Source organism: Phalacrocorax carbo, chromosome 27 (assembly GCF_963921805.1).
Source record: "Phalacrocorax carbo chromosome 27, bPhaCar2.1, whole genome shotgun sequence".
NCBI classification, from domain to species: domain Eukaryota; kingdom Metazoa; phylum Chordata; class Aves; order Suliformes; family Phalacrocoracidae; genus Phalacrocorax; species Phalacrocorax carbo.
In genome coordinates, this window is record NC_087539.1 from 1,778,469 (window position 1) to 1,791,743 (window position 13,275).

At 66.3% G+C, this 13,275-nt stretch overlaps 1 protein-coding gene across 2 annotated transcripts; it reads right to left on the minus strand.

Moving 5' to 3' along the window:
* Positions 1 to 1,351: 1,351 nt before the first annotated feature.
* Positions 1,352 to 12,589, minus strand: NCKAP1L (NCK associated protein 1 like). 2 transcript variants are annotated; one of them, XM_064474357.1, is made up of 31 exons: positions 12,381 to 12,589; positions 12,030 to 12,140; positions 11,617 to 11,709; positions 11,452 to 11,508; positions 11,226 to 11,368; positions 11,038 to 11,128; positions 10,323 to 10,460; positions 10,191 to 10,239; positions 9,900 to 10,056; positions 9,569 to 9,625; positions 9,148 to 9,244; positions 8,514 to 8,623; positions 8,222 to 8,354; positions 8,027 to 8,108; positions 7,689 to 7,747; positions 7,394 to 7,539; positions 6,945 to 7,077; positions 6,668 to 6,787; positions 6,037 to 6,176; positions 5,746 to 5,877; positions 5,414 to 5,632; positions 5,173 to 5,303; positions 4,993 to 5,090; positions 4,632 to 4,725; positions 4,429 to 4,511; positions 4,237 to 4,317; positions 3,955 to 4,048; positions 3,675 to 3,791; positions 3,161 to 3,270; positions 2,974 to 3,063; positions 1,352 to 2,518 (listed from the first exon to the last, which is right to left on the minus strand). In XM_064474357.1, the coding sequence occupies exons 1-31, from the start codon at positions 12,480 to 12,482 to the stop codon at positions 2,393 to 2,395; spliced, it is 3,393 nt and encodes a 1,130-aa protein (XP_064330427.1). In that variant the 5' UTR covers positions 12,483 to 12,589; the 3' UTR covers positions 1,352 to 2,392. The 2 variants fall into 2 exon arrangements, with proteins under 2 accessions (XP_064330427.1, XP_064330428.1); XM_064474358.1 differs by lacking the exons at positions 7,689 to 7,747; positions 8,027 to 8,108.
* Between the last annotated feature and the right edge of the window lie 686 nt (positions 12,590 to 13,275).

A 13,275-nucleotide genomic window follows, 5' to 3' on the forward strand; every position in this document is an offset into this window, starting at 1 on the left:
GTGGGGCTGTGGGGGAGGTACCTCAAGACCCCTATGGAGTTGGGGGGTGCAGGTACCCCAGGACCCCTATGGGGGGATACCCCAGGACCTCCGTGGGTCTATGGGGGGTGTCACTGGGCTTGGCAGCCTGGGAAGGAGCCAGAGCCCCCAGCCCGGTGCCCCCCCGCGGAGGGGCCGTGGCCTCCCAGTGCTGAGCAGGGGCTCTGCTCCGAGCAGCAGGTTGGGGCGGGGGGATACCACGACCCCCACCACCCCCAACCCCACCCCCTGCTGAGACCTGCCCCGCTCATCACATGTCACCGAGGCCGGTGACATGGACACCAGGGACTGTCCCCTCCCGCGGGGCAGCAGCAGCCTCTGACTTATTGTAGGTCCTACCCAAACCCGGGGGGCTGCTGGGCCTCTCACCTATTAGGGCATCGCTCTCCTGGGCTGGGGGGGTGTGGAGGGGCTTGGAGCAGCCTCAGCTCGAGGGCACCCCATCCCGTGGGCTCATGGTCACCCCAGCCCCTGCCCCATGGTCCCCTGCCCCACACACACCTTGTCCCCCACTCTGTGTTCCCCCCAATCCTATCCGCGTCCCACCGAGAAACCTCGGGGTGCAGCAGCCGGTGCCGAGGGCCTGGGGGGCTCCAGGCACACCCAGGGGGGGATATCGGGGTGCCAGAGCCCCAGGTGGGTCCCAGCAAGGAGGGGGGGGCACAGCAGCACCCACGCTGCCTCCCGCGGCACGCGCCGAACCGCAGCCCCCGAGGAATATTAATAAGCCCTTATGTAATGCCGTAGGTGGGCGCAGCACCCACCGCCACAGCACCGGGACTGGGGGGGCCAGGTGGGGGGACACACCCCCCTCGGGGCACCATCCCCCAGCCCCCAGTTTGGCCCACCATCCCCAGTGGCTCAGCCAGGTCCCTGCTGACTGGGCCATGTCACCTCCCGGCCTTTGCTGGCTAGCACCCATGGGTGCTGCCTGGGGATGCACCCGTTTATCCTCCAAAAGGGGGACTGTGCCCCCTCTCATGGGGGTCCCCCGCTTTGGTAGGGTGTCCTGTGGGTGCTGGGGGCACCCATGGGACCCCCACTCGCATGCTGGGGTCAGCAGGGTGGGCTGCCAGCCCTGGCAGGTGGAGTGGGAGCTCCCAGACCCTGCTGGGGATATTTTGGGGTCCCCAGACTTTTTGGAGGACTCGGAGCCAGGCTGGGGGCAGCGACCTGAACAAAGAAGGGGGGACCCCGTAGCGCAGAGCAGCCTGAGGCGGGGGGCACGGGGGGCGGCGGGCCCGGGAGAGGCCGTGGGCAGGGATGCGCGCGAGACAAAGCCGCGCTGCCGGCGGGGAGCCTCGGCTGCTCGTTACTGCTTAATATCGTGATTGATGAGCGCGAAAATAGACTTTTGCAGCAATCTGGAATAATCAGCAGGTTCTGGGCGTTAATTCGGGGGAGTTCAGCCCCCCGGGAGCGCAGCCGGAGGGGGGCAGCGGGGGAGCCCAGCCCGCTCCAGCGTGGTTTTTCCATCCCGGATGAATTAATAAAGCAATTAGTGTCGGACGAGGCGGCCGCACGCTCGGGCTCGGCCACGCGATCACGGCTGCGGTTTGGTTCGGCTGCTGGGGCTGCACGCTCGGCCTCCCCCAGCCCCGGTACCACCCAGCCCTGGCGAGGGGGCTCTGCCGAGGGGGGCTCTGCTGGGTGAGGGGCTCTGCCGAGGGGGGCTCTGCCGAGGGGGGCTCACGGCCACGGCAGCCGCCGTCCCCCCCTCCCGGCACGGCCGGTGACTCATCCCGGAGCAGCCGGCCGTGAGCGGAATGGCAACGGCCGCCCTGCCGCCTCCTTCCCTCGCCCCATTAATTTTCCCCCAAGATGCTGCACGGGAGAAAAATAAACACCCTAAGATGGGGGAAAGGAGGAGGAAGGGGGGGAAACGTGACTTGAAACATCCCCGGCTGGGCGGGAGAAGGGAAACTGAGGCACGGGGCCGGCCAGCATCGTTGCCACGAGAAGCAACAGCTTTAATTAAAGCTGGTAAATCCTGCCAGCAGCTCGAGTCCCTCCGTGTCGCAGCCCCCCGAGGTCCCCAGTACCCCCAGACCCTCCTGAACCCCCACGAGGGGGACCAGCAGGAGGTTATTCCTGCCGGAGACACAGGGCTAGGCACCCCCCAGGGTGCTGGGGCAGACCCAGCCCCAAATATTCCCCAGATCCCCCTCAGGCAGGAGTCGGATGAAGCCGTCGGAGGGGAAACGTGCTTTAGTGAAAGCAGTGATGACTGAGGGACAGGACAAGGACAGATGGGGACACTGTGGTGGCATCCAGCAGTTGAGGAAGGACCTGGGGGTCCCGGCACAGGGTGGTTTGAGGGGTTTGAGGGGAGGGGGAGATGCGGGGGCCGGGCTCAGTGCGAGGGGACCCTGCTGAGCAGGTTTTCCCGGCACACCTCGCGGTAGGCGTTGCGGAGCAGGACGTAGGGGAAGCAGGTCTCCAGCATGTCCACCGTCAGGAAGGACGACTCCGCCACGATCTGAGAGAGGGGTCACACAGCGTCAGCAGCCCCCTGCCCCCTGCGTCAGTTTCCCCCCATTGCCAGAGAGGGGAGAGGGACCCCAGCCCCTCCCCAGCAGCGCTGGGTGCTCCCTCCCCGGATGGCTCCCTTGCCCCAGCTCCAGATTGAAATATTTGCATTTAAATTGCTTTGCAGCGAGGGCGAGCGCTCCCTGAATACCAATCCCCAGTGGTGGGTGCGTGGCCCCCACCCGGACAGCCCAGCGTCTCCCCGGGGGGTGTCGGAGCTGGATCCAGCCCCCCGTGCCCAACCGGAGCTGGGCAAGGGCTGAGCACCCAGAGCCGGCTGCGGGCTGCGGGCTGGAGAAGCCTGGGCAGAGCTGAAACCCAGCGGAGACACGGAGCTGGGATGCACCCACTCAGGAAGACCCCACAGCCCACCCAGGGGCACCCCAGGACCCTCCTGTCACTCACCAGCTGCATGAGCAGGGAGATGGAGTCGCGGTTCCGGGCACGCAGCTTGTCCGTCTCCTGGCCCAGCTGCAGGAGGCTGACGGAGGCCAGCTGAGGGACGGATCCTGATCAGCACTGGGGACGGTGCCCACCCTGGGAGGGTGCCCACCCCCGGCCAGGCATAGCTGTGGCCCCTGGCCACCCTCACCAGCAGGAACTCCTTGAGATGGGTCTCGATGTTCTTGTTGTGGACGGTGAAGAGGGCGGCCGACACGTGGATGATGGCCTTGGCCAGGCAGTGGATGTTGTTGTTGTAGCCTGGGGGTGCGGGCAGGTTGGGGACAGGGCAGGTTGGGGACAGGGGTAGGTTGGGGACAGGGCAGGTTGGGGACAGGGCAGGTTGGGGACAGGGGTAGGTTGGGGACAGGGGTAGGTTGGGGACAGGGCAGGTTGGGGACAGGGCAGGTTGGGGACAGGGGTAGGTTGGGGACAGCAGAGGGTCTCCGCTGTGCCCACCTCCCTCAGCTGTGGTTACGGGACCTGACAGTCCTGGGGTCCTGCCGTCCCCACCGCCCCTCAGCTCTGGTTATAGGGCACCAAGGACCTCGGGGGTCCCAGCACACACACGGTGGGGAACTGTGGGGTCAGGGCTGTGGCCGTGGGGACACAGCCAGGACTGGGGACACAGGGACAAAGCTGCCAGGGTTGTGGCCAAGCCTCACCGTCCACCTCGGTGTTGTAGATGGACGCCGGGTCGGAGGCCAGCAGGGGCAGGGACACGGCCACGAAGACCAGGAGCAGGCAGGCCACCTTGTAATCCTCCTCCGGGGATGAGCCGTCTGCCAGGGAGGGAGGTGACACTAGACAGGGGTCCGAGAGGGGACCCTGGGGGTCCCAGGGAGGTGACACGGGGTAGGGGAAGGTGAGTGGGGCTGGGAGTCCGTGCAGGGTCACGGATCTCAGGCAAAGCCCCCCCGCGAGCCCAGCAGACCCCCACAGTACCCGTCTTGCTGCCAGCGAGGACGTTCACCAGTGCGGGGTCGACCTCACAGGGGATCCCCGCGGCCGAGGCCAGCTCGAAGATGCTCAGGGTGACCTGGGGACATGGGGACACGCAGGCTCAGGGCTGGGGACACGGGGTGCAGCCGGGCACGGGGGACCATGCAATGCCATGTGATGCCACACGGTGCCACACGCAGTGCCCCATAGCACCATGCAGTGCCCGTGGGTACAGGAGGGCAGCACTGGAGGTGCCACCCTGTCCCCATCCCGCTCCGTGCCCACCTGGATGTCGGTGTCGGGGGTGACAACATCCGTCAGACACTCAATGGGGCCCATCAGGAAGGGGCAGTGGTGGGAGAAGACCTGCAGAGAGAAGGTGGGTGCTCACGGGGCTCCTGCTGACCCCTTGGGATGTGGGGCCTGTGGGTGGGGGGTCCCGTGGGGTGGGGGACCCGTTGGGTAGGGGGCACCCACCTCCCGCAGGCCCTGCTGGGCCATGGCGCGGAAGCTCAGGATCTCCCCGATGATGGTCATGCGCTTCAGGACATTTTCGGCCGCTGCGGGAGGAGAGGGGTCAGCGGGGACACGTGTGTGCGTGCACACATGTGTGTGCGTGCACACCCGCGTGCGCCAGCCCCACGCTCCCCCGCCGTGTCCCCAGTTCCCCCCAAACTCACAGGTCAGCCGGGGCAGCAGAGCTGCCATCTGCTCAGGCTTGCAGGAGCTGGAGCGCAGCTGGACCAGAGTGTCCATGTTCTCGTTGACCAGCTTCTGCAGGGGACGTGAGGCTCGTGGCACCGGGGACACGCTGAGCCCGCCGCCGGCCAGGAGGAGCGCAGGCGTCCTGGCCCCTGCGCCCCACCTCCACGCTGGCCCACAGGCCCAGGGGACAGGCAGGGGACTGGGATGGTCCCTGGGGTGGCCCTGCCTGCCCTGTCACACCGTGCCCCCGACCCTGGTGTCAGCAGCCCAACCCTGGTCGCAGTCCCCTGACCCTGGCCTCGGTCCCCCAACCCCGGTCCCAGCCCCCAGCCCTACCTTCAGCTCGGTGACCTGGGAGCCCACGTGCCACATGAGGTTGTCGCTGAGGAACTTCATGCCGTACGGCCCGATGAGCTCGGCCAGCGCCCGCATCTCTGCAGGGAGGGGGACAAGGATGGGGCCATCGGCACGGGGCGGCGATCACACAACCCCCCGCAGCATCCCCGCATCCCTCACCTGAAACGTCGGAGAACTCAGCGGCACTGAAGGTGGGCTCGCCCTCCCGGGGCACCGTGGTGAAAGCCTGGAGGGCAGGGGCCAGGATGATGGCCCCGGTGCTGGCCTGTCGCAGCAGGGCCTCCAGGTACCTGCGGACACTGAGCTGCTGCCACCGCCTGGCACCGCGACCCACGGCCCCGCAGGGCCCCCTCCCACAAGGGGGGGGGTCGGAGGGTGCCGCTCCCGGCGTGGCACCCACCAGTTGGTGTAGATGGTGGTGAGCGTCTGCTCGCCGGCGGCGTCGCGGGGCTGCGTCTGCTGCAGGAGGACGCTGCGGATGATGCGCCCCGTGTCCAAGCCCACGAACTGCTCCAGCGACTGGATGAAGGTCAGGTAGGCACTCAGCCCCACCAGCACCTCCGAGGGCCGGGACACCTCCTGCGTGGCCTGGCTGTAGCCGGCCATGGCCACGATGGCTCTGCGGGGACAGAAGGGGCTGCCTGGAGAGCCGTGGCCGAGCGTCCCCGCCCCAGCAGCGCCCGCAGCCCACCCTGGCCCCGCCATGGCCCGTGACCCTGGTGCGGTCCCTACTTGGCGAAGCGTGTCTCCAGGTGGCTGCTGAGGTACTCGGCCGGCGTCACCGTGTGCTCGAAGACGGTGAAGTTGGGCACATGGTTGAGGCTCAGGGACAGCTCGGCCAGCATCAGGTGCAGCTTGTCCATGCTGAGGTCGCGGGGACACGGGCACCATTAGCCACACCGCGGCCCCATGGGGAAAACCCCACCGTCACGCCATGCCCCCACGTGCCCACACCCAACGTCTGGTGGCCACCGCTCCCCACCAGCCCCCTGCCCACCCTTGCCAGCCCTGGGGGGCTCTCACTTGGTGGTCAGGGTCCGGTCCTTCCTCTGGCTCTCAGCCCCCGGTTTGTCCCGCTCAGGCTCCCCCTTCTTGGCCGGCTGCTTCAGGGTCTTCTTGTTGCGGGCTTTGCTGACGGTGGAGGCGCAGTGCTTGGGCAGCAGCTGCCGGACACAGGCAGTGGGTTACCAGCAGCCACGGCACCGAGGACAGCCCAACCAGGGCCTCCAGGACCGGAGGTCACCACCCCCAAGGTTGAACTGGGGACATGCCCTGCCAGGCCTTCCCCTCATGGCCTCCGCTGTCCCAAGGCTTTGGAGAACATGGAGGTCACGGAGGTCCTGGAGACCCTGGAGGCTAGGAGGTCTCATGGGACAAAGATACCACAGAGACCCCAGAGGCCATGGATACCCCAAAGACCATGAAGACCCTGGAAGCCACAAAAGCCATGGAGACCCTGGAAGCCACAAAGGTCATGGAGACCACAGAGAACCCAAAGGCCCCAAAGACCCTGGAGGCCACAGAGGCCATGGAGACCCCAAAGACTACAGAGTCCTGAAGGTGATGGAAACCTCAAAGGTCATGGAGGCCTCGGAGGCCCTGGAGACCCCAAAGGCCACAGGGACCTTGGAGGCCCTGGAGGCAGAACCCTCACCTGCTCGCTGAGGTTGTGCTGCTCAGCGCAGGCGTCCATGATGTAGGTGCTGGCCTGCCGGGCCACCTCCTCCAGGAACTTGTTGCACAGCCCCAGCGCCATGGCCTTCAGCTGGGGATACTGCGGGGGGAGGAAACCACGGCACCGTCACGGCACGTGCTCCATGGCCACGTCTGCGGCGTGCCACCGGCTGCCCCAAGGCCAGGGGGCTGCCGTTGTCCCTTAGCCTGCCCCTCCATAGGTGGCCCCATGTCCCCCCCTCGGCAGCAGGACCCACCTCCTCCGGGCACATGGGGTGGACGCAGTGGGAGAAGTGGCTGCAGAGCAGAGGGAAGGCGATGCAGTAGCGCAGCATCGAGGGCTCCTCCATTGTCACCACAAACATCTTCTCCACTGCGCGAGGGTAGAAACTGCAGGGGTGGGGGCAGAGGGGCAGAAAAAGGGAGCAGGGAGGGCAGGAGAAGGGATTTGTCTTTCTGGACACACTGCTCCTGTGCCACATGTGCGTTGTCCCTGTCCCCCTACCCATGTGTATGTCACCTAAACCCCTCCCATGGGTGACATGTCCCCCACAGCCACCTCCATCCCTTCCCACACCCGTCACCCAGCACACGTGGGCACCTTTCCATGCATGCTGGGGTGCAGGATGCGCTCGAAGACCCCCAGCCAGGGTGAACCCCACCGTGACTGTGGGGAAACTGAGGCAGGGCGGGCGGCTGTGCTCACCACAGGTCGGAGAGGTCGGAGGCCTCGGCCAGCAGCTCCTCCAGGGAGTCGAGCAGTTTGGTGTGGAAGACGATGAGGTTCATGACGCGACCCACGTCAGAGTTGGAGCCCAGCGGCAGCGAGGCCTTGGCCACGCTGGTGTAGGCCTGGGGGGACAGTGGGCTCAGGGGCACGGCAGGGCAGGGGAAGAGGATGAGGGCAAGGACAGGGATGGGGACAGTAATAGGGAAGCAGATGGGGACAGGGATGGAGACTGGGACAGGGACAGGGACCAGGATAGGGGCAGGGACAGCACCTGCAGCCGGAACCAGTCCAGGCGGAGCGGTGTGAAATCAAACTGCTCTTTGTCATCGACTGTGGGGGAATAGAAACGTGGGGAGATGTGACTGTGGGGAGGGGGCTGGGAGGAGTATGAGTCTGGGGGTGTGATAATCTGGAGGTACTGGTCCTGGGGGTGCCAGTCTGGGGGTACACACCCCACGGGATCCCCAGGAGCTGCAGTCTTCCCGTTGTCCCACAAGCCTGAGTTTGGGTGCCCAGCACGGTCCAGGACTGCTGCAAGGCTCCCGGGGCAGGGGGGACATCGGTCCCCAGGCAGCGCCAGGGACATGGAGGCGGGGACACTGACCATACCTTCCTTGACAGAGAGAGCTGAGAGGGAGCTGACGAAGGATGACAGGATGATGGACTCCTCCTCGGGGCACACCGAGAGGTTCTGCGGGGCCGAGGATGGGGATCAGAGGGTCAGAGACAGCCAAGGTGTGGCACAGGTGACAGGGACAGACCCAACAGAGGATGAGATCAGCCCTTGCCAGTGCCCCATCGTACCTGGATGACTTCGCTGAGCACCAGGGCATCGAAGCGGGCCAGGTACTGGACGTGGTAGCGCTGCAGCACCCGGGCCTGCCGCCGCACCAGTCTCCGCAGCTGCTCCATGAGAAAGAGCAGCTCCGCGACGTGGCTGCCGCCGGAGCCGCCGGTCAGAGCCAGTGCCAGCCGTGCCCATGGCGCCCCGGTGTCACCCCGGGGCAATCCCACCACAAGACCAGCGTGCCCACGGCTGGGGGTGTCCCTCGTGGGCACGGATCCCCCACGGCTGGTGCCTGGACACGGTGCCTACCTGTCAGCGAAGTCCTCAGGCGTCTTGGTCTTGGTGACGTGCTCGGCGTGCCGCACCAGCCAGCTCACCTCGTCCCGGCAGAAGGAGAGCGCCATGAAGACAAAGAGGGCCTGGGTGGAGCAGGGGTTAGAGAACACCAGGCACGGGGTGCTGCCGTCAGGCACTGCCACCCAACTGCCACCCATGGCCCTGGGCACTGTCACCACATGGCATCAGGCTGGCACCAGTGGTGCCCCCCACACAGACCCCACCAGCACCCATTTCACACACCCGGGTACACACAGAGCCCCAGCACCTACCCCCTGCACCCAAATCCAGCACCCATGCACCCTCCGTACCCCAAAACCTGCACCCATGCACCCACCGCACCCAAATCCCGCACCCACACCCCCCCGCATCCAAACCATCCACCCACGCACCCTCCGTACCCCAAAACCTGCACCCATGCACCCACCGCACCCAAATCCCGCACCCACACCCCCCCGCATCCAAACCATCCACCCACGCACCCTCTGTACCCCAAACCCTGCACCCCATGCACCCAAACCCTGCACCCACACACCCTCTGTACCCCAAACCCTGCACCCACGCCCCCCCTGCACCCCAAACCCTGTCCCCTTCCCTCCATGCTCACCTTGGGTCCCAGCAGCCCGGGCTGGTCCTCCAGCAGAGCCTCCAGCTCCCGCACAGCCCCACGCAGGTACGCCCGCCGGCCCCGGTGCAGGGAGCCACTGCAGGGGGGTCAGGGCGGGGGTCAGGGTGGGGATCAAGGCCGCTCAGCCACCCCTCTCACCCAGCGGGGACATCGCAGGCACCACATAGCAAAGGTGGGTGCTGTGGCGCGGGGCCAGCGTGGACCAAATCAGGGCACCCCATTCCCCTGCAACGTGCTGGCACCCCTAGGGGCCCTTGGGACCCCCCCAGCTCTCTGAGATTCATGGAATCCCCAGGATCCTCCAATCCTTTGGGATGCCCTGGGACCTTCCAGCTTCCCAGGACTCCTGGGACCCTCCCCAGCCGCCCCAGAACCACTGTCCCGCTGTTGAGCCCCCAACCTGTGAGCCACGGCGTGTTCCTTGCACTCCTTGAGATCGGCCACCCGCTTCCCGTACCTGTAAGAGAGTCACAGCCAGGCAGTGCCAGGCACGGCGCCCGGCACAGTGCCCGGCACGGCACCCAGGAGAGCCGCAGGCACCCCACAGAGCCCCTGGCACAGCTCCCAGCCCCTGGCACCCGGCACAATCCCCTGGCACCCAGCACAACCTCCTGGCACCCGGCACAGCTCCTGGCACCCAGCAGGGCTGCTGGCAGAGCCCCCAGCCCTTGGCACCAACTGCGGCATCCCCCTGGCACCCTCCACGGCCCCGGGACTGGCGCGGCTGTTACCCCTTGAGGCTGCTGAGCAGCTCCTCGGTGACCTTGTGGACCTGGAGGACCTCGTCGCGGAGGAGGGTGATGTAGAGCGAGCCCTGCAGCGCCAGCCGCCACAGCTCCAGGCACTGCGGGGACGAGCCCAGCGCCCCCGGGCACACCAGGAACCCCACTGCGGGCACAGCCGTCAGGCGGGCAGGGGCTGCCCGCGCTGCCGGTCCCGCAGCGGGCAGGGGGACAGCCCAAAAACCGCGAGCCAGGCTGCCCGCGTGGGGCTGGGGACCCACGGGCACCGCAAGGACTCACTGAGGATCCAGCGCTCCATCACCTCCAGGGACAGGTACTCACAGGCCATCTGGGGACACAGGTGTCACCGTGTCACCGCCCTGAGCCCTCCTGCAGCCTCCCACCCGGTCCCCGCGGCGCGGCGGCACTCACGGTGTCGGAGCTGGCAGGGCTGAGCATGGTGCCGGCGGTGCCGAGCAGGCTGAGGAGCTGGTCGCTGCGCCACTGCTCGGCCCCCTGGTTCCTCCGGGCGAAGAGGAAATGGAGGGACAGGAGGGCACTGGTGACAGCCTGGGGACAGGGGGACATCATGGGGGGGGCTGTGGGAGGGATTGGGGCAGGGTGACCAGTTCTGGGCCCCCCAGCTCAAGAAGGGCTGGGAGCTGCTCGAGCAAGGCCAGCTGCCAAGGGGATCAGGGGCTGGAGCATCTCCCTTGGGAGGAAAGGCTGAGAGAGCAGGGTCTGTTCAGCCGCAGAAGAGGAGGCTGAGGGGGGATCCCATCAGTACCTATAAATATCTGAAGGGCAGGTGTCAGGGGGATGGGGCCGGGCTCTTTTCAGCGGTGCCCAGCGACAGGCCAAGGGGCCACGGGCACAAGTGGGAACATAAGAAGTTCCACTTAAATATGAGGACAAACCCCTTCCCTGTGCGGGTGCCAGAGCAGGGGCACAGGCTGCCCAGAGGGGCTGTGGGGTCCCTTCCCTGGAGACATCCACACCCCGCCTGGACGCGGCCCTGTGCCCCTGCTCTGGGGGTGCCTGCTCAAGCAGGGGGTGGGATGGGGTGAGCTCCAGAGGACCCTGCCAGCCCCCGCCATGCTGGGATTCTGTGATGTGGCCCTGCTGGCTGGGAAGAGCCCCATCCCACCTTGGTGTGCGGCCCAAATTCCTCCATCAGCTTCTTGAGCGGGTGGTCGTACTCCAGCACCATCTGTCCCAGGCGGGCGAAGCTGGGGTCACTGCAGGGATGGTGGGACGGAGGTCAGGGACAGCCCTCAGGGCCAGCCCCATGGGGACGGTCCGTGGGGACAGCCCCGGTGGGGACAGCCGACCCACCTGGTGCCGTGGCTCATCTCGTGGGCGCAGTGGTACATGCCGATCAGCAGCCGGCGGTCCTCGGTGCGGGCCAGCAGCAGCACGAGGGACACGTAGGTAACGACCAGGTCCAAGTAACTCTTGGTGAACTCGTAGTTGACGTGCTGGGGAGGGGACAGCCGTGAGCGCGAGGGCATAGCCGTGGCACCCCCAAAATACCTCTGGGCACCCACCGCGCCCCACTCACAATGTCGAAGAAGCACTGGCTGGCATCGATGGTGTTCAGCAGCTCGTAGACATGGTCCTGGCAGTGAGGGGACAGGGACCATGTCACTGCTGTCCCCCCAGGTCTGAAATGCCAGTGCTGCCCCCCAAAACCCCACAATGCCCCCCACCGCACACCCCAGCTCACCCTGAACTCCAGGACGTCCAGGAAGGTGTGGTAGATGGGTCCCAGCGCTCGGGCAATGTCCCCCTTGTCCTTGTGCACTGGTCCCAGGTGTTGCTGCAAAGGGACGGTGGGGACACCCAGGATGGGGTGACACAGGGGATACACCTCAGAAGGGGTGACATGGGGCAGGGGGTGGCAGGTCGACCAAGGGAGGGGGATGGAGGGGAAGCCAGGTGGTGGTGACAGCAAAGTGAGGTGACCCGGACCGGGCTGGCATGTGGGGGACAGGGTGGATGCTGGATGGAGGCAACATGGGGTGGGGATGGTGAAGACACTGGGGATGGGGTGACATGGGGTGGGGGGCAAAGGTAGGGGTAGCACTGGGTGGGAGGGGACAGGGGGTTGGGGACAGAGGGGACAGCCCGGTCCCTCACCGTGCTGCTCCGCACGTCCAGGTGAGGAAACTTCTTGTTGATGAACTTGACGGAAGGCTCCATGGCCTTGTCACTGAGGAAGGGCGGCCGCGTCTTGGGGTCGGAGCAGGTCTGTGGGGAGCCCCCAGTGTCAGACACCCCCAAAACCCCCTCCTGGGCTCAGACCCCCGCACCAGACCCCCCTGTCCCAGCAATCCCACCACGACCCTGCTTCTTCACAGACCTCATTCCTGGTAGAATCCAGGCTCTTCCCCGTTAGATCGGGGGGGGGGGGTATCCCAGTGTCCTGTACCCCAACACCTCGCGTCCAGGGGACCCAGGCACCCGAGCCCCACCCCACCCAGCACCCACCTTCTTGATGTTGTAGATGCGGATGAGGACACCCCGTCCCCGGTCATTGAGGATCGTCAGCTTCTCGGCGAACTTGTTTTGGTAGACGGACGGCAGCGACATGGTGGCGATGTGCTGGGCGGGGGGCCCCCCCGTGTCCCCCACGGCCCCCAGTCGGCCCCACGGCTTCAACACCCCACTTCCCCTTCCTGGGCTTCCTGGGCTGGGCCTCGAGCTGGGGCCACCGCCACGTGACACCACCACCACCCCGTGACACCACCACCACCCTGTGACACCGCCGGCGCCTGATGCCACGGCTGGGTGACACCACAGATGCAAGGTGCCACCATCACCTGATGCCACGGCTGGGTGACACCACAGATGCAAGGTGCCACCATCGCCTGATGCCACGGCTGGGTGACACCACTGATGCAATTTGCCACCACCGCCTGATGCCACGGCTGGGTGACACCAGAGATGCAAGGTGCCACCATCGCCTGATGCCACGGCTGGGTGACACCGCTGATGCAAGGTAACACCAGCCAGGGCCATACGGCACCAGCCGTGGCCCTGCAACAGCAGCCAGGGCCCTGCAACACCAACCATGACCAAATAACAGCCTCCAAGCCCGTATAACACCATGTGAGGCCCTATAGCACGGTGCAGGGCCCTATAACAGCACCCAGGGTCCGTATAAGACCATCCAGGCCCATATACCATCACCAGGGCCCATATATCACTTCCGAGGCCCATATAACACTGCTCAGAGCCCATCTAACACTGTCCAGACCCATATCATGCTGCCCAGGGCCCATATAGCATGGCCCAGGGCTCATACAGCACCACCCCGTGGCCCATTTAATGTCGTCTGGGCCCATATAGCACCACCAGGGCCCATATAATGTTTGGGCCCATA

Excerpts from the sequence above, each read along its gene's own strand:
- NCKAP1L (XM_064474357.1), bottom strand. The coding sequence starts at position 12,482 with ATGTCGCTGCCGTCCGTCTACCAAAACAAGTTCGCCGAGAAGCTGACG. Across the intron at positions 8,355-8,513 it reads CCTGAGGACTTCGCTGACAG|CCACGTCGCGGAGCTGCTCT; the intron begins GTAGGCACCGTG and ends CTCCGGCGGCAG. Across the intron at positions 7,078-7,393 it reads TCCGACCTCTCCGACCTGTG|TTTCTACCCTCGCGCAGTGG; the intron begins GTGAGCACAGCC and ends CCACCCCTGCAG.